The sequence below is a fragment of the Nelusetta ayraudi genome, unplaced genomic scaffold (assembly GCF_046127955.1).
Source record: "Nelusetta ayraudi isolate G7.1 ecotype Tasmania unplaced genomic scaffold, CSIRO-AGI_Nayr_v1 ptg000135l, whole genome shotgun sequence".
Lineage (NCBI taxonomy): Eukaryota > Metazoa > Chordata > Actinopteri > Tetraodontiformes > Monacanthidae > Nelusetta > Nelusetta ayraudi.
The window spans coordinates 15,834,812-15,862,605 of record NW_027466185.1 but is presented as its reverse complement, the minus strand read 5'-3'; the positions used below and the strand labels follow the sequence as shown (position 1 = coordinate 15,862,605).

At 43.6% G+C, this 27,794-nt stretch overlaps 3 protein-coding genes across 4 annotated transcripts; 1 reads left to right on the top strand and 2 right to left on the bottom strand.

Moving 5' to 3' along the window:
- Positions 1 to 1,205: 1,205 nt before the first annotated feature.
- On the bottom strand, positions 1,206 to 17,088 carry smad10a (SMAD family member 10a). The gene is made up of 13 exons (XM_076051491.1): positions 16,566 to 17,088; positions 14,849 to 14,924; positions 10,933 to 11,173; positions 9,738 to 9,912; positions 9,571 to 9,594; positions 8,541 to 8,744; positions 7,871 to 8,107; positions 5,996 to 6,097; positions 5,056 to 5,109; positions 3,800 to 3,983; positions 3,479 to 3,647; positions 2,773 to 2,911; positions 1,206 to 1,631 (listed from the first exon to the last, which is right to left on the bottom strand). Exons 1-13 carry the CDS (start codon positions 16,567 to 16,569, stop codon positions 1,420 to 1,422), a joined length of 1,821 nt encoding a protein of 606 aa, XP_075907606.1. The 5' UTR covers positions 16,570 to 17,088; the 3' UTR covers positions 1,206 to 1,419.
- Positions 17,089 to 19,762: 2,674 nt separating this feature from the next.
- On the bottom strand, positions 19,763 to 21,827 carry snapin (SNAP associated protein). Its single transcript, XM_076051486.1, has 4 exons — positions 21,689 to 21,827; positions 21,340 to 21,386; positions 21,137 to 21,255; positions 19,763 to 20,376 (listed from the first exon to the last, which is right to left on the bottom strand). Exons 1-4 carry the CDS (start codon positions 21,802 to 21,804, stop codon positions 20,269 to 20,271), a joined length of 390 nt encoding a protein of 129 aa, XP_075907601.1. The 5' UTR covers positions 21,805 to 21,827; the 3' UTR covers positions 19,763 to 20,268.
- Positions 21,828 to 21,875: 48 nt separating this feature from the next.
- chtopa (chromatin target of PRMT1a) lies at positions 21,876 to 27,187 on the top strand. Of its 2 annotated transcripts, XM_076051484.1 has the most exons (6): positions 21,876 to 22,150; positions 23,316 to 23,408; positions 24,902 to 25,052; positions 25,721 to 25,895; positions 26,160 to 26,309; positions 26,409 to 27,187. In XM_076051484.1, exons 2-6 carry the CDS (start codon positions 23,344 to 23,346, stop codon positions 26,624 to 26,626), a joined length of 759 nt encoding a protein of 252 aa, XP_075907599.1. In that variant the 5' UTR covers positions 21,876 to 22,150; positions 23,316 to 23,343; the 3' UTR covers positions 26,627 to 27,187. The 2 variants fall into 2 exon arrangements, with proteins under 2 accessions (XP_075907599.1, XP_075907598.1); XM_076051483.1 differs by lacking the exons at positions 21,876 to 22,150; positions 23,316 to 23,408 and having other exon boundaries at positions 24,444 to 25,052.
- The last annotated feature ends 607 nt before the right edge of the window (positions 27,188 to 27,794 follow it).

Genomic DNA, 27,794 nt, shown 5'->3' with positions numbered 1-27,794 from the left:
AGTTTCCATAAAACGTCATGTGATTAAACTTTGGAGGGTGCTTAAGAAAAGAAAAGTTGCTTAAGAACAAAAAACCTAAAATATGAGTGTGTCTACACAACAACAGCTGTGCGACTCTCCACAACTAATGTATTGGCTCAGAGGGTGATGCCGCCACCCACCATATACGCACTGGCTGGAGGGCAAATAGAACAGACACTGACAAACAGTCCAACAGACTGTGGACTGCACCTTCCTCCGCACGCAACACTTTGTCTGTGGGCCAATAAAAAATTGGCCCATAAACAATGTCTGGGCCAATGGGAAATGAAGCTGTGTTCAGCATAGTTATGTTGTAAGGTAGCGCTACATGGCAGTGAGTGTTCAATGAACAATCAGTTCAAACACTCACTGCTAGTGCCAGCAAGCAGGAAAGATGGCTGCACAGGCGTTACGACTGTGCGATAATCGTCTCAACTTGTGACCTAGAAAGCCGAGCGAAGTCTGAATGGTTGGTTTTAGCGCCGTGACGCGGAAAGAAAGTCCATCTACAAATCCGCAAGTTATCATTTTTCGTACCCGGTGTGTTAGTTGGCACGGCAGTAACGCAAAAAGACATTGTTAAAGAGCTGAAAACGTTTTTCATTGTTGAAGAGAATGGCGAGAGGATTGGAGGAACTACCGTCAACTGGGAAGTGGTAATTTTTTTGTAGGTGAGCGAGGGCTGCTGTGAGGAACGCTGCCCGGAGTCAAAGACGAACCCCCGGGGAGATGCAAACATCGCTAACTGCTCATCGGTCACGGGACATGAACATCAGCTACATGGGAGTTTACTGCGCCAACCAGTGGCCATACAACACCTTAACTCCAATTTAGCTTTGTTCAATCATTTTTCGCACGTGATAATCTGCACATTGAATGGCGTTATGGAAACTCACTGAATGAATCATTGAATATGATTCTGAAAGTCTTTTAAATAATTTTAAGGTAGAAAAACTACATAGTGTTGCTAAGACGTGTGATCTAAATAAAGCCAGTGTAGTGTGCGCTTTGATTGTTACGAGCAAAGTGTGTGTGTGTGTGTGTGTGTGTGTGTGTGTGTGTGTGTGTTTGTGTGTGTGTGTTTTACTGGTTATTCAAATATAGACATACTGTATATATATCTGAAATATATATACATATATATATATATATATATTTATATATATATGTATGTATAAATATATATACTGTAGTTATATATGTATATACATATATATATATATATATACATATATATATATATATATGTATATACATATATATATATTGTATGCATGTATATTATTGATTGATTGATTTGCTTTGTAAATATCAAACACAGTACATATTTGGCCTCCAGAGAAACAACCAAAGCACATTCATAGGCTCCAGACGAAGGTGTGGACGAGGTGTGGCTCCTCAGTTAGTGGGGCCCGGGTCTGCTAAAGGCATGGTGTGCAGAACCTCATCCAGCAGCTGCAGGGCCCGGTGCAGGTGGACCTCCACCCAGCAGGGGGTGTGCTTGATGCTCTGCCGGGGGTAGTCGGGCCCCCAACCCTTGACGAAGCTCAGCCGCAGGATACACAGACGCCTGAGGTCGTCCACGCCGATCCCTGCCGCTGCAGACAGACCTGCGGACCACAGGCAGGAGACAGAATGACATGACTGATGCTGAGCCAGAGGCAGGAGGATGACATTCACATGGTTCTTCCCACGGTTCGCTATGCATCACAGTTTTAGCCCACAATAATGGTGCAGATATCTTATCTATCTTGTATATCCTAATAAAAAAAAATACTCTGACTAGCAAAGGCAATATTGTTTTGTAAAAATAATTAAAAGCACAGATATAATCCAACCACAAACTTTATTGAAAAAAAACTGCACTATCAGATCAAATTAAACAAACATAAACCCCCACAAATTAAATATAAAGTTTATGACTATTGTGGTGGTTTAAAATGGAATATACATGGTTTGAGCAGCAAGGACACTGACCAGCGCCAAATAGTCTGTCCCTTGATGGACATCTGCAGCTGGCGAGTGACCACAAGACAAGAATACGCCATAGCAGGTCAGAGGTTGCAAGACCAGCTAGAGATCTGTTGGTATAGTCACTCCTTATAAGAGAGCAGCTGTAGCTTTGGTCCAAGAACAACACCTTCTTGGGATGTCCATAGGACAGGAGACACTATTTTTGACATGCTGGACTCTTTAAAACTGCGTGGACTCCAGCACATCGGGGGTTCATCATTGGGTTCATCATTGTGTGCATCGTCGGTGCGTCATAGGATGTAGTTGTCTTGTTTTATGTAATTCTGGATGACCCCAGGTTGCTGTACAATTTGTCATCTGTCAGTAAACCTGCAAGAAATGCCTCTGATCCTCGCCTACTTTGCTTTATTCCAACTCTTGAACTGATTGGTCAGCAACTATGGGAAGCTATGGAACATCAGTTGCCCAGGAGGACCCAGAAAGTATTGCACTGGTCCCGGGTCTTTCTTTATATACAACACTATCTCATAAAAATCAACAAAATTTTAACCCACTCACACCCAATTTCCATTTCCATTTTCACTTTATTGGGCTGGAGCAGCTCAAATAATGTATGATGGGATTTTCTTTCACAAATGGTGAGATATAAATCTTTGTGTTTTTTGCCTTTTTGGCCCTTTCACTGCCTTGATTTCTGGTAAGAAATAATAGTTGGACAGCCCTAATATATAAACACACACAGACACACACATATGAGAAAGTTGTGTCATGACTTACTGATTGCGGGTGCGATGCCTCCGACACTGCCCGGTCCAGGGATGTTTCCAGCCACAGCAGCAGCCTGCGCAGCAGCAGCAGCCTGGGCTGTAGCTGCCTGCTGCTGCATCTGTCTGTGGCACTGCCGCAGGTCAAACACCTGGCCAACACACAGGCAGCGTCACCACAGCGGCTTGTACAAGAGATCACCACTGAGCAGCAACACGCCAGTGCTGAACCGGCACATTGCTTCACTGTACGCCGACACTGACTGGTTTGATATGTGCAAATTATTTTAGGATTTTAAATGTGATTGATATGTTTGAGGAAAAAGGGAGAACAGAAGTCTAAAATAACATTTCAACATAAAAGTGGCTGCAAGTGTCTGTGTGTGTGTCAAACGAAACACACATGATCAACAGTCATCACAACTTGGTTGTTAAAGATAGCGCACAAACACATTTGTGTGTGTGTGTGTCTGTGTGTGTGTGTGTGTGTGTGTGTGTGGGTCAGAAGAAAAATTAAAGAATTCATCTGTAATTTAAAACACTATATATAGATATATATGTATAAACGCACACACACAGCATTGTTGCTCTATGGCTAATTGTGTTCACTGTGCTACAGAGCATCAGTAACCTCCATAAGGCAGTGTTGGCCCCTGTGTGTGTGTGTGTGTGTGTGTGTGTGTGTGATATGTCAGGAGAGGGCGCTGGAGGACGCAGACCTTTATGTAGGCTCCAGGGTAGATCTTGTGCACAGCGTCTCCGGGCGCTCGGCCCGCCTCGCGGTCCAGGTAATAACTCTGGACGAACACGGCGTGGTCGCTCATGCAGCGCATCCACACGTCGCCCTCGCCACGGCACTCCAGCTGCACACCTTTCCCGATGTGTAACCTGAGGAACACACAACAAAGACACAACAAATGAGCACGGATACACGTGGAACATCCTCTGGCAGAAGAAGCAGCTCCATATATTTTTCTTCACTGTGCTTTTCAATTGTGAGGATGTTACAGAACCAGAGCGTTTAGTCAGTGTGCACACACCTGGCTCTCTCACTAGCGTCTGTGCGGTGCACGTTACTCAGCTGTCCAAGGCAGAAGCGGTCGCCTCCCGACGGGTCGACGTAACCGTCCACCGTCACCACGGGGCAGCTGGAGGGCACCTTGAACATCTCGCCCACCTCCACGTCCATTTCAAAGTAGGAGATTGAGCACCAGAACTCGGGCCCTGCAACACAGACACAGATGTGAGCCTCCCACAGCCCGCCGGAAGCACGGCGCCTTCTTTTAAAGCTAAAGTCTCAGTGATTATCACATCCCAAAGGATGCAAAATCTGTCCTCTGCATTTGACCCATCGCCCCCTGAGGGAGCGGTGGGCTCAGTATTCAAGGTTGGAATTGTGGTGTTGGATCGCCCAATGATTCCCTGCCAAGCAGGGAGGCAATGGGACCCTTTTTACAGTCTTTGGTCTGACCCAGCCAGGGATCGAAGACACAACCGCCCAGTCCCAGGATGGACACTGGTACATATAGTACATATGGTGTTTGTATTTAGTTTATTTTGTATTCAGGGCAACTGTCAGGCGGACTTTGTCAAATATATGGCGGCGCGAGATGGCAGCTAACTATGAGCAAGACCAGGAGTGGGCAAACTACAGTCCAGGGGCCATATGCGGCCCCTGATTTTTTGTGATTTATTTTTTTGTTTGCTTCATTTTCAATTGACATAAAGCAACATGTTTTCTACAAATCCCATGATAGATTGTTTCCTCCTATGAGGTGGCTCACCAAAACACTCCATCCATCTGCTGCTGCTCCGCTACCCCCCTCTGGCACACTGTAGAACCCACTGTGGCCCCACCAGTCAAAGAGTTTGCCCACCACCGGGCCTGGACTCTATTTATATTCTTATAGATATGAGAACCGTTCTAAAGGTAGAAAAACCAAATTACTTTTATTGCACTGCAAGTATACACTTTGGTTAAAGTAAAAAATTGACAGTATGTTGAGCTTTTACCAACATAAAAATCATAAATCAAGCCCAATTTTACACACGGGACCTTCAAGTCCTTTACGCTGCCAAGTTAACAACAGCATTTGCAAATATAGGGAAATAAAACTCAAAGCGCACTAAAACACAGCAACAGATTTGATGGCGGAACCCTAGAGCTTTACGCTATAAATGCAAGGCTTTCTCCACTGATGCTCTAACACAAAAGCAGCATATCCGCTACAGGTTGAATTCATCTCTAATTTAAAACCCCATGTTTGACTCGGTGAGTCTGCTGGAGTCTTCTCACCTGGATGGTTGGACACAGATGGAGAGAAAGACGCAGAGCTGTGATGCTGAGACCCTGAAAAGCAAGCAGAGAACAAAAGTTAGAGGTCGATCAATACTTTCTATATGTCTTTAGAGTGAACTGCAACATGTTCTCTGGCCACGCTGACTCTACTATTATCTTTATTTCTTCTGCTTCATGTTTTGTATTTGCTTGAAACCTCCTCAAAGTTTCCTCCCACTGGGAGTTTGTCCTGGCGGCTGTCGCCTCACGCTCGCTCTGGAGGGACCTGCTGCTTCTCGCTTCGCTCAAAAGCGCTATTAGACGCATTTGGATGTGATTTAGAGACGTATAAATACAAGCTGAGGTGAGTTGAGTTGATTTTCAGAGCCTTAAATGATTCAGCAGATTCCAAATGGCACTGCTCAACACTGGAACAGTCTGATTAAAAGGTCAACTGGAATATTTCATTCTTGTGTGGTCAGAATAGAATGTTGTCCTAATGAAGTTTGTTCATGAATGAGTTTTTTTTGCAGCACTACAGAGTAGAGATGATCAGACTTATTGGAGGTTAACAAAGAACAAAAGAAAGGAATAAATCCCTGGAACTTCAATGATGAAAGCAGTAAAAGAAGATTCGACAGCAGAGAGGAAGTTACTCCTGCTTCCCAGCAAGGAGGTTGTGAAGTCAAATCGGACTTGGACCTTCCTGTGTGGACTTCACGTCTGCCTAATGACTGCAATGCATGTGCAGAGACAAGTATGTTATGTTAACTAACAATTATAAATAGTCTTGGGGAGTGGATATGGATGCTTATTTGCCTCTGTGTGTTGGCCTGGCAATGACCTTCGACCCCACCTTTAACTTTGGACAACTGAAGATAAGCTCCATGGGCGACCCCGAGCTCAGACTGAGCTGGTAGAACATGAGTGGATGAACTGAAGCCAAAGCTGGACTCACAGTGGTGGTTTGGGTGGTGGAGGGGAGGTTGTTGGTGACCACGGCCGTTCTGCTGGGGTCCTACTGGAGTGTAGGAAGCTGTACTCCTGCCGGTCCAAACCGCTGCGTTAGAGAAAGCAGAAACCACAAAGAGAGAAAGACAGACTGTCATCCAGCGCACTTCCCTTCAAATCACAACACCTTCCTTTTGATCAATGCATTAGTAAATCAAGTATGTTTTACAAACCATCCTTGCACATGAAGGCAATAGCCCAGTTAGCTATTTTGTTTGCATATAAAAGGATTCTGATAATGCAAATGAACACTTGATTAATACCCGACTAATAATGAAGGAAACTCTCTCCATTGAAGTTCAACATATTGCAAAGACAAATCTTATCACACTGTGCACAGTATATACACCCACTAATAACCTCTTATAAGATTATGAGACTATTAAAAATGTCAAAACTAAATACATCATTTTTTGAAAACATACATGACAGTTGTTCAGAACTGAGACTGATTTGAACCAAGAAGCAAATAAATCGGGCCATCAAGACAACTGTGAAATGTAGAGTAGCAGTAGTTTCACTGGACAATGCAAAACAATAAGTGTCTCAAGTTGCAGACAGCTTGCGGTTGTTCTGCAGAAGAGGCATGCATTCCCAATGCCAACACAAATCACCAGCAGCAAGTAATAATGATCTATTAAAGGGGTGCTTCAGAATTCTGGACCTAATTTCCAAGTGAGCCGGTGCGCTAGGCTAGTGCAAGTCAATGGTTTCTACTAGCCTGCCAATGAAAACAATCTTACCCGCTCCACAGTGCACAGTGAGGAAATGTAATTATCACGCCATACTATTGATGTAAATGTCTGCGTTGATAGAGTAATGTTAAAAATAAAACTACCCTTGCATCACAGGCAGCACAATGCATTATAAGGGACTATTTTCTCAGCAACGGTGGAATTTTACAGCACTCTGCCTCTGCAGCAGCAGGTCAACAAGAGATTCCATAGTCCAGGTTATATCAAAATGCAATGCGATGCAAGGATAGTTCAGCTATAATGTCATATAACATTATTCCATATATCAATAGTCTGCCATTATAATGGATTTGCCTTGGGTGTTTTGTAGACTGGCTAGTTTTCATTGGCTAGGCAGGCTAGCAGTAACCATTGACTAGCACTAGCGTGGCACTCCACTGCTAAACCACATCTGCTAAACTCGAAGAACAGGATGAAATGAGGTGCAACGGTAAATATCACACTGGCTCACTTGGAAATGAGGTCCGACGTTCAAAACCCTGAAGCAAAACCGCCAATGCCGGTTCTTTAAGGTCCAGTGTGTAATATTTGGCTTGATTTATGATTTCCATATTGGTAAAAGCTTAATATACTGCCTATAATACATTAACAAAAGTGTATAATCGCAGTACAATAAAAGCAATTTGGTTTTCCTTCCCATAGAATGGTTCTCGTATTTATAAAAGAATCTCCATAGATCAATAAGGGTCCCAGTGCTTCCAGTTAGCTGCCATCTTGCGCCACCATATATCTAAGGAAGCCTGGTGTGGACAATCCAGCTGACTGACAGCACGTTTCGTAATGAGACACTCGCGTGTTCAAATGAACCAAAGAAGAAGCTGGACGAGGTATCCAGGTTTGGGTGTGCAGGCCACCGTAGTTCACTGGCAAACTCTGGAAAGGGAGTGAGATCGAAAGAAGCTGCAATCTGAGATGTAACCACTTGATGTCGCTGTTTCTTCTTCAAAATCTCCCAATTTTACACACTGAACCTTTAAGCTTTCGTCTCCTTTAAATGTTGACGAGTGCTCGTGCAAACAAACCCTGTGAAAAGAGAAGCAGAGACAGGTTGCTGGGTGGCGACTCACTGTGGAAGGCAGCCTGATTCTGAGAGTGTTTATTGCTGTTGTATCCGTTCTGTCCATGAGTGTGAGCAGGAGGTAGGGAGGGTTGCTGAGGGGGCGGCTGTGGCGTGGGCTGCTGAGGCGGAGGCTGGGTCGGGGTCGGAGGTCGGGGGGTCATCACCTGGGCCTGCGGAGACCCGGACTGGAGGCGGCCATTACCGTGGCCGCCCTGCAGAGGCAGCATTGCACTGGAGCTAGACACTGCAAGATGAAAACCAAAATCAAGCGCTGTGCAGTTTTAATCCACAGTCGATTGTCTTTCTTAGTTCCATTTAAACTGACGTAGTTTTATAATTTTATACCTTTTTTTTTTTTTTTTAGTACTTTTACTCTCTCGTTGTCGGCATGCTGTCCTTATACTACGAAAGAGGATTTTTTGATTCTATTCACGAAATTTCAACTTCATTCTCGAAATAGAAATTATATATAAAAATTCTTTCTTGATATTTTTTTTCTCTTCTTGTGGCCCCGATCCTCGTCAGTATTACACCGTGGGCCGCCGAGTAACAAAATGTCAATGCTCTGTATATGTTTGCAGATATTGTAGTATTGACAGTAAAGCTACCTTGAACCTTGACCCTGAAATAGCTTCATTCTTCATATTGCCGTGACTTTACTTGATTGTGTCACTCACCTTTGGGTGAGACTGGCAGGTTGGTGAACCTGGTGACAGGCGGGGGTCCGTGTGGCTCGGAGGGCAGCTGCTGCAGTGGCTGCACGTAGTGATCCGGCGGAGGGAGCTTGAGCGCCGCCTGGTGGTCGGACAGGGGCACTCCAGGTGGAAGGTCCATCTGTATGCAGTCGTGGATGTACTCCTCCTTGATCAGACCGCTGGGGGCTGCAACCACAGTGAGGATATATGACAAAAAACTGTTTTCTTCGAGTCATATTGTCCACTTGCTTGCACTGCTTCCATGGTAGTGTGTTACGCTAGAGTTTTTATCCAATTATATTTCGGCCAGATTGTGTTTCCAGGTTCTTTGAAATCTGCCTGAGGCCTTGAGAATCAACATGGCAGGCTTCTGTTGGCTGTAGGTGAACAGATCACAGTCAGCTGCTACAGCCAGTCAGACCTCGAGTCTGCGATGCCAAGGCCTTACTTTAAAAGTGATTGGATAAGCACTTGTGAGAGCCTGAGAGACTGAACTAACCAGGGAGTTCTGTTAGCTGCAAATACTGTGATGCAGAATTGTTTTGTTGTTGCATGTTCCAAAAAAAGAAAATCAAATAATCTGTTTACTTTTATTTTGAATAACTAGCCACCCACTTTTGGGTGGCAGGGCTGTTTTGATTGGGTCATTGCTTTGTGGGCAATTTCCCATTACTTATTTATTTATTTAGTTTAAATTTTTAAAGTTATATACATATATATATGTATATATATATATATATATATATATATATATATGGAGAGAGAGAGAGAGAGAGAGAGAGAGAGAGAGAACATGTGTACTTTGCAGGACACACAATTCAATTCAATAATTTCAATAATATATTGACTAGGCATGATAGAAAGTGGGCTAGCTTTTTTCTTTTTATGGAATAAATCTGTGTTGCGACTTCATGATGAGGAAAACAATGTGTGTCCTGAGACTCCACCAGTTGAGAACCACTGCTCTGGTCCTATCGTGGTCATCATGGTGTGGTACTGTAAAGGAACTCACCAGTATTTTGAAGGCTGAGACCAACTGCCGGAAAAGATGGAAAGAACAAAGAAGTTTTTTTTTTTTTTTTTAAATATCGCCCCTAAAACAGGGGCACAATGTCATAAATTCTTCTCTAGATTCTGCATCAGGCTTTTTTGTGCCATGGAGCGTTGACGGCATCTTACCGATGCCTGGCGACACCACTCTCTCGTAGTGGTACGGGTTGACGCACACGCTGTCGTACTTCAGGTCGAAGGCATACTGGCAGAATTTGACGTGTTTGAGTTCGTTTTTGTGGAGGTCCGGCCAGCGCCACAGCCGCGTGTAAATCACGTGAGGGAAACCCTTCCTGCCCGCCACCTGAGGGGGGAGGAGGGCTGGTTAGGAGCACGGCCGACAGGTGTGGAGAGAGGCGGGGAGTTCAGAGTGAAGAATAATGGGGGTGGTGCAGTGCACGAGTGTCAGGCGACAGTCAAAAAACCAAGAGGACAGTAATGATAAAAACACCTCCATGTACAGTGCAACTCTACATAAGCGTATTGCTGCCATGCTACGAAAAAAAAGGTCTCCGTGTTATGTAATTATGCAAAAATGTCACATATTTACGTGATGATATATTTACAAAATAATTTTCACATCATTCCATGAAACTATCGCATTATATCATGATAGTGAAAGACTCAGTATCACGTTATCACATGAAAAGTTTCATGTTTCACGAGATCAGTTTATTTCATGGGACCACCACGTTGTTGCGTATTAGCGAAAAGTTTTTATGAGATAATGTTCACTCCTGAACTTTTTGAGCGCCGTCAATGACGTTTATATTAGCATGCGTAGTAGTAGCAGGAGCTCAATGGGACTCTCAAACCGAACTTTACGTGCACTTTAATCAAATCGTGGAAATACCAGCAGTGCTTTGCTCATGCCTCGTTTCCTTTAGTTTCAATTTGTCAAAATCATCTAGTAAAAATGTGAAAATTATCTTGTAAAAATGTTGAATTTTTCACGTTGTAATGTGATACTGAGCCTTTCACTATCACGAAATAATGCAATAGTTTCATGCAATAAACGTGAACAATATCTTGTAAAAACATGGAAATTATCACATAAAAACAAGAAGCTTTCATGTAATCACGTGATACCGAACCCTTTTTTCATTTTAGTAGTTTAGTTTTTCGTATGGCAGCATTATGCTTTCGTACAATTGGACAAACCAAGCATAAGTCATCCTCCCCTAAACAGGAAATACCTGCACAGCAGTGAATCACTGTTCTTCTCTTGATAGGACGGATACTAAACTGCTACTAAAGCCAGAGGTCATTTGTAGGAGATAAAAAGCAGCAGGTTGAGTTCCAAGAGAAGGTCACTGCAACTGACCTGCAGCCGTCCGTCCAGCGTCCTCTGGATGGTGACGCACTTGCTGGGATGGACGCCATTGGTGGTGATGGCAGTGATGAGCGAGTCCAGCTCGTCCTTCTTCTCCTTCAGCTTCTTCACCAGGCTCTCGATGGCCCGCTTGGCGAAGCCCTCGTTCTCGCCGCCCTGGCGGTGGCACATCAGGCTGTGGACGATGCTGAGGCAGGCGTCGTTGCTGCTCGGGGGGTTGACCGACATGATGCTGCGCAAAGCCACCAGGGGGAGCAAGTGGGAAGGCGGTAAAAGTTCAGTGTGTAATATTTGGAGAGTTTCAAAGAAGAAACAGCGACATAAAGTGGTTGCATTTTGGATTGCAGCACTCTTTTACTGAAGTCCCCTTATGGACTCTGTACCCTCTCCCTCCTGAGCTTGCCAGTGAACTACGGTGGCCTCCGCACGTGTTATCTCGTCCGCCTTCTTCTTTGTTGGTTTACACCAGCGTTTACCCTGATTATGAAATGCACTGTCAGGTGGCTGGATATATAAATATAACAACCTGTCTATGGGTAGGAAAATCAAGAAGAAACAAGGATGCAGCTGAACCACTGAAAGGACAATGTCAAGTGAATTAATGCCATAATGTCAGTAGCAGAATGTCTCTCCCTCTCTTGGCATTTCTCTGTAAATGACACAATTGAAGCATTCTTTCTATTCTATGTGATCATTAGCACCAAGCGGCGTCTGCTCACTGCTAGTCGCTGTTTATTGACACAGTGCAATCGTTCTGAGGGCAGAGAGGAAAAAGAGGTTTTGTACGAACACGGGCGCAGAGGGACAAAACTAATGAATGAGTGGAATTGTCCAAATAGTTGTGAGTGCACAGAAACGGCTGCACGGTGACTTTTTCTCATCTGCTGATGTGTCGCATTTTAGTACAGCTGCCTCTTTGACAACGGCGATATTATGCGCTGGTATTAAACATATTTAAAATGGTGTTAAGTTATTTTAAAATTAAGGATTAAGAAATTTGAAGTCAGGTAATGAACCATACAGATTAAAACTACCAGTTAAATTACCTCAGGAAATATGTTTGAGCTTCGAAAACAAGGTTCATGACATTACATTGTACATCATGTTTTGTTTGTAAGAAAAACAAAATCCTTGCAGAAAGCCCAATATAGAACCTTGGTCACATACACACATACATACTGGTCAAACACTGAGTTGCCAGGTTACAAGAAGCAGAATAACTCTCGCTCTCCTATTGTTGTTGGCGGTGACAAGAGAAATCAAACTCTGTCTGGGAAAGTGTGCAAAAGAAAGAGAGAAAATATCAAAATAAGCTTATTGCACTGTGTGTGACTGTGATGCAGCTGAGAAACTGACACTGAGAAAATAAATTGAATTTCCTACGGGATTAATAAAGTATCTGTCTATGTATGTATATATGTATCCATCTATCTATCTATATTTACAATAAAGAAATAGACGGTCCAGTGAATATTCAATGCCATTTCATGGAAATCATTTCTGTGAGTATCCTCCACAAAACAATGTAATATTTTTCATTTTCAATTATTGACCTTTGCTCGTAAGAAGAAAGTAACTCCAGCTTGTCAGACAAACATTCGTTTTCCCTCAGAAACTGAACTCGCCTCACAAGTTTCCTTTATTCCCTCTGGCAGTGATGAACCTTCAACTTGTCAGCAAATGCATACTGTTTTTGCTGCTGCTAAAATATTCGACAAAGTTTCAGGGGGATAAAAAGTACTTATTTTTCTCTTGAGTAGAACAACATGTTTGACACTTTTGCATCTGTATGAGTTCAATAACAGAACAAATAGGTCGTGTGTGGGTTTCATGTTTGGAGATTGGCTTTAAACTTAATATGCTTTAAGTCAGGAATAAAAAATAGACCCGGGCAGGTTCTACTCAGCACCTTGGCAGACTGTTTGACTGGTGGTGCCAGAGGGGGGTAGCGGAGCAGCAGCAGCAGATGGATGGAGTGTTTTGGTGAGCCAACTCATAGGAGGAGACAATCTATAATGGGATATGTAGGAAACATGTTGCTTCAATGTCCATTGAAAATGAACCAAAGCAAAAGTTAAAGCAACCAAATCAGTGTTTTTGAAGCCGCACAGTGTTAAGCTCTTTATTGAAATGACTCATGGAGGAATTACAGCTGTTTGATGACTGACTGACTGACTAACTAATATCATTTCTTCAACTTCGGAGGGCCGGATTAGGAAGCTGAACGGGCCGCATATGGCCCCCGGGCCATAGTTTGCCCATGCCTGACCTTTGTCATCTCCCCACTTTGTTTTTTGATCAGACAAAAGAATAAGTAAGACATTGAGTTGAATTTGTGTGGGAAAAAAGGCATTTGTATCATGTTGGATATTAAACTGTACGTCAAAACCTGTTGCAATGTACAGCAAATCTTTTAAAATTCTATGTGTACTAATTGTGCAAAAAAAAAAAGGACATAAAGGTCAGAACTCTGAAATTGCACAACTTTCACATGGAGCAGTGTGTGTGTGTGTGTGTGTGTGTGTGAGATGCTCCCTTCTGGCATCCTGCTTTGCTTTGCTCTCTCTGCACTTGCACCACACTTCATTTCTTCAATGGAAAAAGCGGCACTGCTATCTTCAAACCACTACAGCCTTCAGGCTGATAGAGTCGACCTCATGAATCACACACCATCACTGTGGTGAATTCATCTCAGGAAGCCTCAACTTGTTTAACTTTGTAATTACACAGACGTTAACTAGTCACTAGTCTTGTCTCTTGGAATAGTTGCGCTTCAGTCGTCAAGCGGCCCTGTGTTTTCAGTTGACTCTTGGAATAGTGTTGTTGCTCTGCTGTGCACTGCCAGTGACCTTGCACTTCTTACTTTGGCTTCCCCAACAGTAAATGCCCATTCCTTTTTAAAACAACATTACTGTTGTTTTGTCCCTGTTGCCTCAACATGTGAGGGTTAGAAAAAGATACTGAAAAATCATCTCTGATTATAGCAACAACAAAAAAAATCCCATTTCTTACAAATCCTGCGCTGCCATATTTCGAAGTGTGTAGGGACATAATGTGAAATCAGAGTCCAAGACGCGTCATGTTTCGTTGTGTCTGTTAATCATTTTTTTGTTTTACTACTTCATGTTTTATTTTTAATCCGGCCCGCTGAACTTGAACAAATCATAACAATAGTCAGTGAGTAATAAAATACCTGCATTTCCTGCATTTTCTCAGTGTTTTCAGAGTCATTTCAATAAAGACCTAAACACCATGGGGCTTCAAAGACACTCATTTGGTTTTGACGCTGTGCTTCATTTTAAATTGACATTGAAGCAACATGTTTCCTACATATCCCATGATAGATTGTTTCCTCCTATGAGGTGGGCCACCAAAACACTCCATCCATCTGCTGCTGCTGCTGCTCCGCTAGCCCCCTCTGGCACACTGTAGAACCCATTGTGGCCCCACCAGTCAAAGACTTTGCCCAGGAGGTGGAAGAGGAAGACGATGAGGAGGTGGGGGAGCAGCAGCTGAAGGTATGGGTGGGTATGTTGGCAGGAATTCTACATAAATGAATAGGAGCAATTCTGGCTAATTATGTATTTTGCGCAAGGACACAGCGACACGTGGACTGGAGGAACCACGAATTGAACCACTGAGTCTTCAATCAGTGGACAACCCACTCAACTGGCCCTATTAACCCTGCAACAGCATCACTTTTACCCCATCTGTAAAATGCACTGTGAGAGTGTGTGAGGCTGCAGGTCGGCCACTAACATCATTTACTCATTGGACAAACAGCCGAAGATCCACTTCCATTCTGTCGTCTGGACTGCGCTGTCAATTCACCACACTGCGACCTCATGCAGTCAGCAAGCTGACAGTAACATCAATGTGTGTCCAATATGTCAGCTGTCGGCCTTACCTTGTGTTGAGCTGGTCAGCCAATGAGTGACCAGATAGTTCATTGGCATCATGATGGCCCAGCTCTGAGTCAGTCCCTGTTCGGAGAGGCAGACCACAGCATTAGTTGCTATTAGTTTCAGATTCATTTAAAACATAAGTATTTTATAAGCATAAAAGCATAAGCTCCCTCTTTCTTACATCTACTATCCATCAAAAGGTCACCTGAATGATACACTCGAGAGATGAGGATGCCTTTGGAAAAGAAGGAAAATTACCATTTTTGGTCATTTATAGGGTTTAGTAATTCCATCATATAATCTCCATTCAGTTCTGCAAAAGTTGTATATAACAATAGTGACATAAGGTGACTAAGTAACTCTATGCAGTTACTGTTTTGGCCATGTAGCTTGTATTCTTTCCAACATGGGTACACTGATGATGACCATAATCAAACAAACTGAAAGACGCCACTATAGAGGTCAATGTACAATAGGTAACTAACTGGTGATTCCTGTTCCTGTACTCAATGCTCTCCTCTGTGGAGCAAGCAGCTCATCTGTACTCTGCTGCGGAACATAAAAGTGCACTGCACTTATTAGGCGCACGTGGTGGTTGCAGAGTGTGACTTTATCAACACCAGCGTGCCACCCACATTAACGCAATCCACCATCAGCCTATCAGAGGTGCACATAACACAAATATGCAAGACTGAAATGTACATATGACTGAAATATGTCGAAATAAATTCACGGTTATTAAATCTTTCAATGAATGACACGCTCAGTTAAGGAGTTAAAGGAGAATTTAAAAAACAAATAAACAAATAAATACCAGCTGTTCGGTCGGTGGCTTTTTTATGACATTTGTACTAACAGATTGAAAATGTTTACTATATTCAAAGAATCAATTAAACACCACAATGAATTAAGTTATAGCACCTATAGATGTTTAATAAATGAGGCCTAGCAACTTAATTTGAGACAAGTATGTAACTTCCCATTAAGTTGCTCTTTAATAATAGCCTCGCACTTCATAAACAGTTCAACGTTCACAAGACTTGGCTTTTGCATATTGGCAAAGTCAGACTCTTGGTATTTATTTTTAAATGAACACTTCCGACATACTGTATAGTGACTCATACAAAAGGAACCAAGATACTCAACAACATCAACATCATGGTTTATTACAGTTGCATAAAGCTGTTGGGCACAGAAATATCGAACATTTTGATCTCCCCCAAAATTTACCGGAAGGCCCAAACATCAGAAAATCAGCACACGAACAGCTGAGCACTTCAATTAAACTTCAGTCAGAGATTTGTCAGCAAGACAAAAAATAGACCGACCCTTCCAACAAGCTGAGCCGATTCAGGCCATCATTGTACTAGTTCAACATGCGTCACAAAATGCGCATGAAACAGACAACACGTCTAACATCACATTCATTCGCAATAAGCTCCGTCTTCTCTGGGTGGCTTGACTTTAATCAGCCTGATAGCCGAGAGATAACAGTGGTTATCAGGGGTGGAGGGGATGATGAATAAAACACACAATTAACGCGTAATAGGGCAGCTCCGGTGCGTGTTGAGCTTCGGTAGCATAACATGAAAATATAGATTACTATTGCGAGAGATACAAGGGGGTGAGAAACAATTGAATGTACCGAGCTAATCTGACGGAACTCGCTTATTTGGTCTAGTCGAGACACAAAATTGAGATAAATTGCTTTTTACTTACACATCGGCCGGGGTCGAGAGAAGAACTTGGGGCAGAAAAATCGCTCAGCTACCTGACAAATACTATCTATTGTGTTGTAGTCTGATAGCTCTTGTCCTGCGTGGTGTTAAAGGTGATGTGTTGATGAGAGCAGGTATTTCTGTTTATTACCCTGAACCGTGAAGCCCCCCGCCGGTGTGACTGACGTGACGTTTTTCTCTGTGTGTCTATGTAGGAGCCTCTTGTGTTGCGTTCGCTTGCTCCCCAAACCCCAAGGGAAAAAATAAAACTCTCGCTGAAACAGCTTAGCTTCGCTTAGCTTAGCTTAGCTCGATGTTTCCAAGTTGTTTTATCCTTTTTCATCAGTCTCACTGTCTCCTCGTGCATCCTGTCGGCTCTCCTCGCGCACGCCACAATAACAATGGATGAGGGGAGGTGGTGGGGGGAGAGGGAGAGGGAGAAGCCCGTGCGTCCGTGCGTGCGCGTCAGCGTCTCGACCGTGCCCGCCCCCAGTCAACCAATGGGCACCCGGGTCTCATCGGGGTCGCCGCTTCTCGACCAATCAAAAGGCGCCTCTCAGCCGGTGGTGGGGTACAAGGGGGCCGCCAGACGGCCTCTGTCTGGCTCAGTCTTGATTGACAGGTCGGCGAGACTGTTTTTTTAAGGTGGCGCCGCTGAGATTAGCGCCCCCCACAGGCCCCCACCAGCCCCTCCCCCTACCTCCGCCCCCCACGCGCCCACCCCGAACATGAAACGCGCGCGTACGGGCACGCGAGCAGCTTTTAGATATAACTGGGCCGGAGTGATGGGAATTCCGACTCTTTTTAGAGGAGGAGGAGGAGGAAGAGGAGGAGGAAGAGAAGAAGAAGAAGAAGAAGAAGAAGAAGAAGAAGAAGAAGAAGAAGAAGAAGAAGATTTTATTAATTCCACATTGGGGAAATTTGCATCATTACAGCAACAATACACTAGAAAAGAATAGAACTATATTGATAAAAAATTAAATAAAAGAATACACATATGTCTAAGTATATATGTTTGTTCCTTGTATAGAAGGAACAAACAAGACATTCACGTTATATTGACAGTTGTTATTATATATATTATATGATTATTTTACAAGTTATGTACACAATATTAACAATATTGACATATAAATGAGTTTCTTATTGCACCTTTATGAAATCTAAGTGTGTGAGAAGTGTTGAGAAGATGATTTTTGCTTCAGGGGATGGAAGGTGGTGTCCATGATGGATGTCAGCTTGGCCAACATCCTTCTGTCTGCAGCGCCACCTCCTGGATGGAGTCCAGTGGACAGTCTGGGAAGGAGCTGGCTCTCCTCACCAGTCTGTCCAGTTTCCTCCTTTGAATTTAATCTCATCTTAAAAATGGCCTATCCCCTCTCCCGTCATTTACAACTTTTCAAAAACCTTTTACAAAAACGTGATTCCCTGAAACTGAACTACATTCATTGCAAAAAAAAAGTTTCGTAGTCATAAACTATTTATTGAAACACAAACTAAGACAGAACGACTTCAGTACCATTTCATGTGTCCTTTTTTAGTTCGGCATAGTCTTGTCTTAATCCATCCATCCATCCATTTTTAAATACCCTCTTCTTCCTGCACTCAGGGTGTGGGGGGTTTGCTGGAGCCTCCCAGCTGTCATAGGGTGAAGGCAGGGTGACACCCTGTACCAGGGCCCACTTTATTAGGGCCACTCACAAACAAAGACAAACAACCCTATGGACAATTTAGAGTTCCCAATTCAAGCCTGACTTGCATGTTTTTGGAGTGTGGAAGGAAGCCGGAGAACATGGAGAGAACCCAGCAGACACAGGGAGAACCATGAGAGAACCCAGGAGACAAATGGAGAACATGGAGAACCTGGAGAGAACCCAGCAGACACAGGGAGAACCAGGAGAGAACCCAGGAGACACATGGGGAACATGGAGAGAAACCAGCAGACACATGGAGAACATGGAGATCTTGGAGAGAAACCAGCAGACACATGGAGAACATGGAGAACCTGGAAAGAAACCCAGCAGACACAGGGAGAACCAGGAGAGAACCCAGGAGAGACATGGAGAACCTGGAGAGAACCCAGCAGACACATGGAGAACATGGAGAGAACCCAGAAGATGCAGGGTGAACATGTAAACTCCACACAGAAAGGAATTGAACCCACAACCTTCTTGCTGCGAGGCGGCAACGCTCACCACTGCGCCACCGTGTGGCCCTTTAATAGAACCATGAAATGGTGTTATCTTAGTCTTGAACAATTTATTGAAAAAAAAACTAAAGAAAGAAACTTTCTATGCTTCAACACATTGTCATGTGTCCTCTTTGTGAGGTACAGTCTTGGTCTTGTGACATCAAAATGTGAACACTACAACTGGGCGGACCATTTAAATACAAGTGGTCATTGAACCAGAACATTTAATGGTTTGGTCATGGATCAGGCACTTGTGTTTGTCACTTTTGGTGTCAATCACATTGTTAAATAAATAAACAAATACATAAAACCACGTTAGACAGTAAAAACCAAAACACTGAACAGTCTGAAATGTATATATTTTTGTGTTGAGTTTGCATGTTCTCCCCTAGTTCCCAGTGGGTTTCTTTCATACGCTCCGGTTTAGTCCCACCGTTAGGAGCACATTGGGCATAAAATTCAAGCTGGTATTGTCCTCAGTCGCAGCGTCCTAGTCCCTCCATTCTGATACTTTAATTATGCAATAAAGCTTTTTCATTATTACTCTGCTGTCCAGTTCACATGTAACAATTACAATGAATGATTGATGAAATGAATTCTAGGTGCATTCTGGAATTATTGTGAGTAGTGTATAACAATAAGCAAACATGTTAATGAAGGACTCACGCAGCAAAAGCACATACGTGCTGCAAGCAGCGAACGTGGAGTAAAATTAGAGTTGGTAGAAAGCTGAAAATTAATCACCAGCAGCGATACTAATACTAAAATACTACATACTAAAATGGTTGTAGGTCAGAAAGATTTTGCATATTGGATTAATACTGTCTCAACTTGTGTTGATCATCTTGTGTGATCATCTCAACAACAAAGATGCAATACCTTTGTCCATCACCGATTTCCAAGGAGAAAAAACTTCATGTACATTTCAACAAACTTTTCACACCTCTGACTGGCACAAAGTAAATATTTCTTTAGACCAACACAAATAAGCACACAGACTAAAGGTGTTTAGTATACCAGCTATAGTTACTGGTCACTTGCTGCTTTTTATTGCATACATTAACTAAACATTGTACCATTATTTACAAGCCTATGTGGCTACACGTTAGAAAAAACTTTCTAACAAATTAGATTTGTAAACTTGTGTCTTTATAATCCCCCTTTCACGCGAAGCTCTGTTTAGTTACAAGTCTGTAAGAACTGGCATACCTTGAGGTTCTTCACTTAAATAAAACTTGCTTTTGGTCAGAACAGCAGGGGTTACATGTACTTATGGAAGCAATAAAGTGAATTGCGGACGTTCACCGTCGCCCAACTGTTGAACTGCAGAACAAGAAGGTTGTTCGACCACTCCTCAATTTCAGCTCTGGCCTTTTTGCGTGAACTTCATACTCCAGCGTCTGCGTAGCTTTTCTCTGGCGTCCTCCGGCAGTCGGTGAAACATGCATGTTCAGTGAATTTGAAACTCTATAACTGCAAGCGCGGACGTCGTCGTGTTCTTCCAAAGGCAGGGTCAGGGTTTACTGGGGGAGCGGTTGGCAAAAACCCCCGAAGCCTCCAGCATGGTCTTTCTGCGTGCCGTCTCCTTGGCCACATTGTGGTTGAGTCTCCTCAGACGTTCCTGGATACACAGTATGTTGGTTCATTTGTTGTGAGTGGATCTGCGTTTTAGCTTCAATGATTTTATGGTATACTAGTAATTAGTGTGACAAAACAAAGTACTCAGTCAATGCAGACAAACAATTTGCATTTGATATTGTCAGCATATATATGTTGGAGGTTTATCACATAAACCAGCTTGCAGTAGCTTATTCCGACTTTCATTTTTTTCAAATACTTTCCATCAACACAGGTAATATTTCAAACTTAACCGAACCACTTGAAGTCTGGTTGAATGAAAACTTTGTTTGGCTGCTTTCTTTGGTTCATTTTGGTAGTTTTTGTACTTTACTCCGTTTAGCAAAATGCATAACTTTCTCAGTACACAAACAAGATTTATGCAGAGTCATGACAGTGGTTCACAAGGCAATAACCCTATTGTGAGACTGTATTAGGCATGAGTTTGAATAAATCTCCAGTGTCTATGAAGGTGACCTGATGAAAAAGTTCTCAATAAATCATTGAAGCTTTGACATGCCAATAAATATGGCAAATAACAGTGCCAAGGAATGATATATAAGACAGAGGCCTTAGTTATTTGAGTTTGCTGCACCTTTACAAAAGTACTTCCCCCCTGAATATGTCAGGAGTTAGACTGAAGCCATAGACCTTTGTTAGCTTGTTGGAACTGTCTCCTACTGTCAAAAAACAACATTCAGTCATGGAAATACATTATCCAAATAGTTTTACAAGAGGACTCCCATACACATGCGCGCACACACCTGTGCATTCTGAAGGATGTTGTTAACCAGCACAACTCTCCTCCTGGCATTGAGCAGCTTCTTCACATAAGGATCCAGGTCTAGAGCGACCTTCTGATGTTCATTTATCCTGCACAGCTCTGCAAAAAGATTTCACAAAATGAGTGTATCTTTTCAAAAATGAAAACAAATCATTCTCCGTTATTTACTTTAGAGTCAGTTACCTGTGGCAAGATTGTCAATATGTTCCCTCAGCTCTACTTGACTTTCCCTGCAATGAGTGATGTCATTAGTACAAATGCTTTTCCCCCCTCAACATCAGCCATTTGCATTCGTTGAATCAACTAAAATAAAATTGTGTTTTTTTTATAAAGGGTGTTGTGGATGTTAAAATAGCTCAATTTGACTGTATATTAGAATGCTGTTGGCTTGATGTATAAAAACCGAAACCGCCGCATATAATTAGTTCAAGTCACGGGACAGTCAGGCGATGTTGTTCCCTAAACAAGCGAACAAGGTTTGTCCTCGCTTCAAACTGCACAGAACAGGGAAGACGTGACGAGCAGAATTTACCTGACCGAGTGTACGTGCAGGTCGAGCTGTTGAATCGCAGGCTTCATGAGGTCAAACAAACCCTCGGCGATGGCATCTTGGCCAGGTGAATTCTCAACAACAGCCACTGCAGCCATTTTACTACTAGCAGCGAACCTGGCTGTCACCCGAGGCTAACCGGAAATACGTCACCGTCACGTCAACGTCATAAGAAACTCACCATTTTCTCTCGGAGGGCTATTAGTTAGCAGCACCATTTTGAGGAGATCGGCTTGCGCTCGCCTCACTTTCTAGTTGTGTTATATTAGTATTAAAGCTTTTATTAGAGTCTTTTCGTCGCCAAGTCAGCATTCTAACAGACTACAGGTTGTGCAGGACGAAAGAACAAAGCCAGCAGACTTTAAACAAAAGGCCTCAGCGCACCGGGACCTGCTAACGCTCAATTAGCTCACGGCAAGGCTTCTGGCCCAAGCAATATTCATCGTAAGTTAACTTATTTTCTAACCATATATTTTCCTATATTTACTATGTTTAGTAAACCGTCACGTCAAATGTCTTTAATCGTATAATTTTGACAAAATGGGTCACCACTTTGGGGCCTTTTTTACAGGCAGCACCGCCCCCACCGACAGCTGTAGATTACTCGGCTTTTCCTTTTAAAATGGCACAGCAAACACGCCGTTGATGTTTTTCTCTTTTAATTATCGATTACTTTTATTTTCTGGGTGTATGTGAACGTCCCGAATTACACCATTGGAATTTCAATTTTGGTACGTGACCAACCAGCTGCTAAGTTTCGTTTCACACGAACCACATGCTGCAAGTGAACGCACCATCCTCACTTAATACGGATTGGTCTGCTTTTATTGCCTCATAAATAGTCCGTGGATTTGACCTAAATCGAAATTGAATTGATCAAACGATCAAACTCTGTCAACTGATATTTGTGTTTCTGAATAGGTTAAACTGCCAGACATAAACAAACGTGAACCTACTATTTCAACTTGGGCATACAACACTCGCTCATATGGCGTTTTTCTATTTGCTCCTCAGTAGTTCTGTTTCATCAGCACTATTATACTGTTTAATCATAACGAATGTAATCTAGTCTGCCAAGCAGAGATGGTGTTTCATGGAAATATTTACAAGACGGTGGTGAGGGCCATCTATAGCCAGTTGTCTGCCGACTATGAGCAGGGAGAAAGACTTTGACCTGGCATCCCACCATCTGTAAAAACACACTGACTCATCCACAAAGTATTGCAATAAACCCTTTTGTGGCAGTTAAGACTTTTTTATGCCAACAATTTACCAGCGCTCAATCCCTCAGACTGTTGGTCCGTAGCAAACATTGAACCTCTCATCCTCCTTCCAAAACAATGCAGTAATGGCAGACTGGAGCAAAGTGAGGTGATTAATTGTATGTTTTATTTTATTTTATTTTATTTTTTGAACATGTAAACCATAAAAAAAAGACGAAAAACAAAGTCAAGCCAACAGCGAAACAAACAGACAACAGATCAGTACAAGATGAATAGTAATAATATGTAATAGCATAATGTGTGTATGTATTTTTTCCTGGTTTTAGTTATTTAAAAAAAATGTTTAGCTCATTCTCGGTTGTGTTTTCTGCTCCATTTATTTGCAGGTTTGAGCAGCAAACTCAGTCTGCCACAATGAGCGCAGCCTCCTCCCAAAAAGTCATCCTGAAAAGCACCACCAAAGTGTCGCTGAATGAGCGGTGAGGAGCCACGCACCTTGTCAGTTAGACACCCGGGGGGGCCGGCCCTGCTCAGTGGAATGCTTCTCTTGGGGAAACCGGACCCGTCGTGGATGTTGTTCTGAGTGTCCCACCACCACCACCACCACCGCCACCGTGTGTGTGCACTAATCATTCTGCTCCGACGCTCCTGCCTACATGTGTAGTGACATGGAGCTGAGTGAGCTCGGCCTGTGTGGGCCGTGCACACGAGTAGACCAAGGGGAAGGGTAGTAGTCGTCACACGGTCGGCCTTGCTCAGCCCAAGGCGACCGAGGCTAATGCCCTGCAAGAGGCACTGAAACCCCCCCTCTGCCCACCCACTCTCTTAAAGTACATGGCACAGTATACACCACGTATACGAGACCTCTAAAGAGGGGAGGCGGTCGAGGAGATGGAGGCTCAGGCTCAATCTCTCCTGCTGCCTTCTAAACGTTTCTCTCTCAAAGCCAATGGAATTGAAGCACATGGTCTTTCTGTGTTCCCATCTCTCTGTGGCTGCGTTTCCATGACCGTTTTTCGCAAAACAAAGGCGTTTTTTTGTGCAATTGCCTGTAATTCTCGTGACCCCACTTTATGTAAATCTGCGTCTCCAGGATGTTTGCTGTCCATAATTGTTGTTATATTTTTCTCTTTGATGACTTGTAAAAAATATTCCATCTTGTCCTCCATCCTGACATTGTGCGCCATTTTTAACTTGAACCCCGTGATCCCGCACGTCACGTCCGCTGACGTGTAGATGCGGAAAAAGTGTTTTCCATGACACTTTTGCGATATACCTCTGTATGGATACGTGTGGAAAAACCACCTCATGAGAGCATTGAAACCTTTTAGCCACATTTGAGAGGTTTTTCCAAGTTTAGTTTAGGTGATATTTAGGTTTTGCGCAATTCTAGAGGTCATGGGAACGCAGCTTCTCTCTCTCTCTCTCTCTTTCTCTCTCTCTCCTCAAAGTCTGTCACAGACCAGCTGCTCAGCCCTAGCTTGGACGTGACAAAAGAGCCAGCCCCACCACCCCCCCCCCCCCCCCCTCCACCCACCTCTGCCCCTCCCCCTCACTCTGGAGGCTCTTGCTGGTTTGAACCAGCAGTCACGGTCCATGCTGTAAGTGGCTGGGCGGCCCAAGCACTCCTCATGTCCAGGGCCTCTGCTGCTGCAGCTGCACCACAACATCCACAGCCAGCCAGCCAGTCAGTCAGCCAGCCTGAGGCCTGTAAGTGGCTCATTGTGCTCCTCTTCTAGCACCTCTGTCTTCTTCTCTTCTCGCTCTCTTTTCACTCTTAATTTGATTTTTAAATAAAAATGTGGTCACCATACGATTGAGAGAGAAGTGCCAGCAATGATGTACGTGACGAGTGAGCCCCAGCCAGTCTGCGGCCGTGACAGATTGACTTGATGTGGAACCCTGCTTCCTCCTCTGTATATCCCCTTGTCCCCTTCTTTACTTCCTCCCTCTTTTCCCCTTACCTCTTAAGCTTCACTAACATGCTGAAGAACAAGCAGCCCACAGCGGTAAGCATACGGGCCACCATGCAACAGCAGCATTTGGCCAGTGCCCGCAATCGGCGGCTGGCCCAGCAGATGGAGAACAGGCCCTCGGTGCAAGCGGCACTCAGTCACAAACAGGTGAGGGCGACGGCTCCGCGAGACCGCCGACTGCTCATCCGCCACACAGTGTCACAGTAGAAGGCTGGAGATTAACGAACACATCCAATCACTCGCACTTCTGTCTACAGTTAAACCTTGTCGGCATTAAAATAAGTAGGGATGCACCGATACCACTTTTTTTAGTGAGCAAGTAGAGAATGAGTACTTGCATTTCATAACTCACCAGTGCCAAGTACTTAATAAGGCTATTACACATTATAGTGTTACTTTGATTGATTTTCCCACAGATGTCCTGTTGTTTGAACAATTATCAGCTCAGCATGTGTTTCTAGAGTATGCAACTGCCACAGCTTTCACTGCAGTACAAAATTGTCATATACATACAACTGGTATCGGTGTCGTGGTATTGGCATGTATTTTACAAGTGAAGTACTTGACAACGATACCCGGTCCTGGTATTGGTATTGTGCATTCCTAAAAATAATACGAATGTAATTAAGCTATTATCGGGCAAAAAAAAAAAAAAATTGAACTGTAACCATTCAGGTCAACAGGGTCACGTTTTAAGTGGGTGTGTGCACTTTGGCTCGTCTCCCTGAAGATTGACTTGTCAAATTGTCCCCGCTCTGTGCTTTGACTCCTAACCCCTCACCATTCCATCATCATGGCCATCCACTGCTGCTCAGAGCCTGAAGCAGCGACTGGGAAAAGGCAACATCCAGGCCCGACTGGGTCGACCCATCGGCGCCATGATGCGCGGAGGAGCGATCGGAGGCAGAGGAGCCATGCGGGGGATGATCCGAGGAGGCCTGCGAGGGCGAGGGCGAGGAGGCGTCCTGAGGGGAGCGCTGGCCCTCAGAGGTGCGTTTAATTGACCCAGCACCAGTGTGTGTCAGTCAGTCTACTCAGTGTTGTCTGAGCAGAGTTTCTGACCAGCTGGTTGGTTGGTTCAACACTTTACTGAAATATTATATTTTTTGTTGTGTCATCTGCTTGAGCCACATGAAAGGTACTTTGTGAAAAAAATTTAAGGAAGCCCCCCTGATGACAAGTGTCGTATTCAGGTGATTCATTCCAATAAAAACTCAGTGATCACTGATAAAGTGATGTCTTTGGGTTGCACAGGGAAGCGGATCGCCATGGGGGTTCCCATGCGAGGCCGTGGAGCTGTTGGTCGGCTGGTGATGCGTAGAGGCGGCCGCAACCGCGGTGCCGTGGCTGGTGGCAGGGGAGGAGTCGTGTTCCGCGGGGGGCCACGAGGAGGAATTGCAAGAGGTAAGACGGATGAAAATCTGTTTGTTTTTTTCCTTCCCCTGATTCAGTGGCTTTCTTATTTTTGAATTCATGATTTCATTCTCCTCTTCACCACCACAGGCCGCGGCGGACTGCGCGGTCGTGGCGGTTTCGCCGGCCGAGGTGGAGGTGGAGGTGGACGTGGCCGCGGCGGTCGGGGTCGCGGCGTGGGTCGACCGGCAGTCACGCGCGAACAGCTGGACAACCAGCTGGACGCCTACATGTCCAAGACCAAAGGCCACCTGGATGCTGAGCTTGACGCCTACATGGCCCAGGCCGACCCTGACGGCATGGAGTGATTCTCTTCTCCTTTCTTCTTCCTTTATGGACTTTGGAGGAGAATCACATCTAGAGACACTGCAAAAATTTACACCTGAACTCAGAATTACAGTTTAGTGCATCTAATACCAGAATAATCTGCTGAGAATAGTTTTGAGTGGGGGAGGGGAGGCTTTTCTTTCTTTCGACCAGCAAGAATCCAAGGCATCGCCTGAATGTGCACAAGATCTCATCACTACTCAACGACGACAAAAACCCTTTTTAATTCAGGAATAACCACGTGAAGGGATGTTTGTTTCTTTTTTGTTAAGTATTTACAAATGTTCTGATTTTGAATTCCTTTTTTTTGTACTTTTCATTTTAAAAGACCTTTTAGTGTTGCCCTGTTCCTATCGTCGGAGAGTTAATTATTGTCTTGTGAACATTTGCAATGCAAAACCTCCCGGAATATTTGTTTCAAAGAATGTAAGGAGTTTTTATGCCTGTCAAAAGTTTTGTTTGTATTGAAAATTCAACGATGATATGTTCCTTACATTCACTGAATTGTCAAGAAAGAAAATAAAACAGTGGTAGCATTCTTAGTTTGTATTGCCAGCATTTGTATTACATTTATCCAAATCTAGTTATAATCTGGTTACTTAGTGTGTCCTTTTGTATTTTTAAATAGTAAAATGCTGACATCAGATTTTTATTCATTACATTGATTTGGGTCTTAAAACTTTCTTAAGGTTCCTGAAGCAAATGTCCTCAAAACCTGAGCTGTTATTGTCCAAACCTATGCTGATGACCATTAATTAATGACTGCCAGCCTCTGTTTGAGGCAAGTTGCTTATACAGTGCTGTATCTTGTTCTACCAACTCATCTGCATCTCATCCTTTCTCAGTGCATTTGCATTTGAAAAACAAATTACATTCAAATTTTAATGTAAATTAAAGAGGCAAATCAAGTTAAAGAAATGATTATGTGTGACTATGCAGACGCACCTAATGGCTTGTGACACTTTATGGATGGTGTGTCAACTGAATGCGTCAAGGTCCTGCAGATGAGAGCAGCTGGTAGAAAGAAGTCCCTCAATCTGAGGTGTTGATTTGGAAACGCCAACAATTGCCTTTCAGGGGGGATCCTGCCTCAGTCTGCACTCCATTTCTGCTTGTACTGATTATAAAAAAAACATTGAAATGCTAATT

Coding starts and splice junctions, on each gene's coding strand:
- chtopa (XM_076051483.1), top strand. CDS start 24,822: ATGTGGAACCCTGCTTCCTCCTCTGTATATCCCCTTGTCCCCTTCTTT. Junction 25,896..26,159: donor GGGAGCGCTGGCCCTCAGAG/GTGCGTTTAATT, acceptor TGGGTTGCACAG/GGAAGCGGATCGCCATGGGG. Junction 26,310..26,408: donor ACGAGGAGGAATTGCAAGAG/GTAAGACGGATG, acceptor TCACCACCACAG/GCCGCGGCGGACTGCGCGGT.
- smad10a (XM_076051491.1), bottom strand. Junction 9,595..9,737: donor AGTGGTGTCGCCAGGCATCG/GTAAGATGCCGT, acceptor CTTTTCCGGCAG/TTGGTCTCAGCCTTCAAAAT. Junction 1,632..2,772: donor AGGCATCGCACCCGCAATCA/GTAAGTCATGAC, acceptor TGTGGTCCGCAG/GTCTGTCTGCAGCGGCAGGG.
- snapin (XM_076051486.1), bottom strand. CDS start 21,804: ATGGCTGCAGTGGCTGTTGTTGAGAATTCACCTGGCCAAGATGCCATC. Junction 21,387..21,688: donor CTGCACGTACACTCGGTCAG/GTAAATTCTGCT, acceptor CACTCATTGCAG/GGAAAGTCAAGTAGAGCTGA. Junction 21,256..21,339: donor TATTGACAATCTTGCCACAG/GTAACTGACTCT, acceptor ATCTTTTTGCAG/AGCTGTGCAGGATAAATGAA.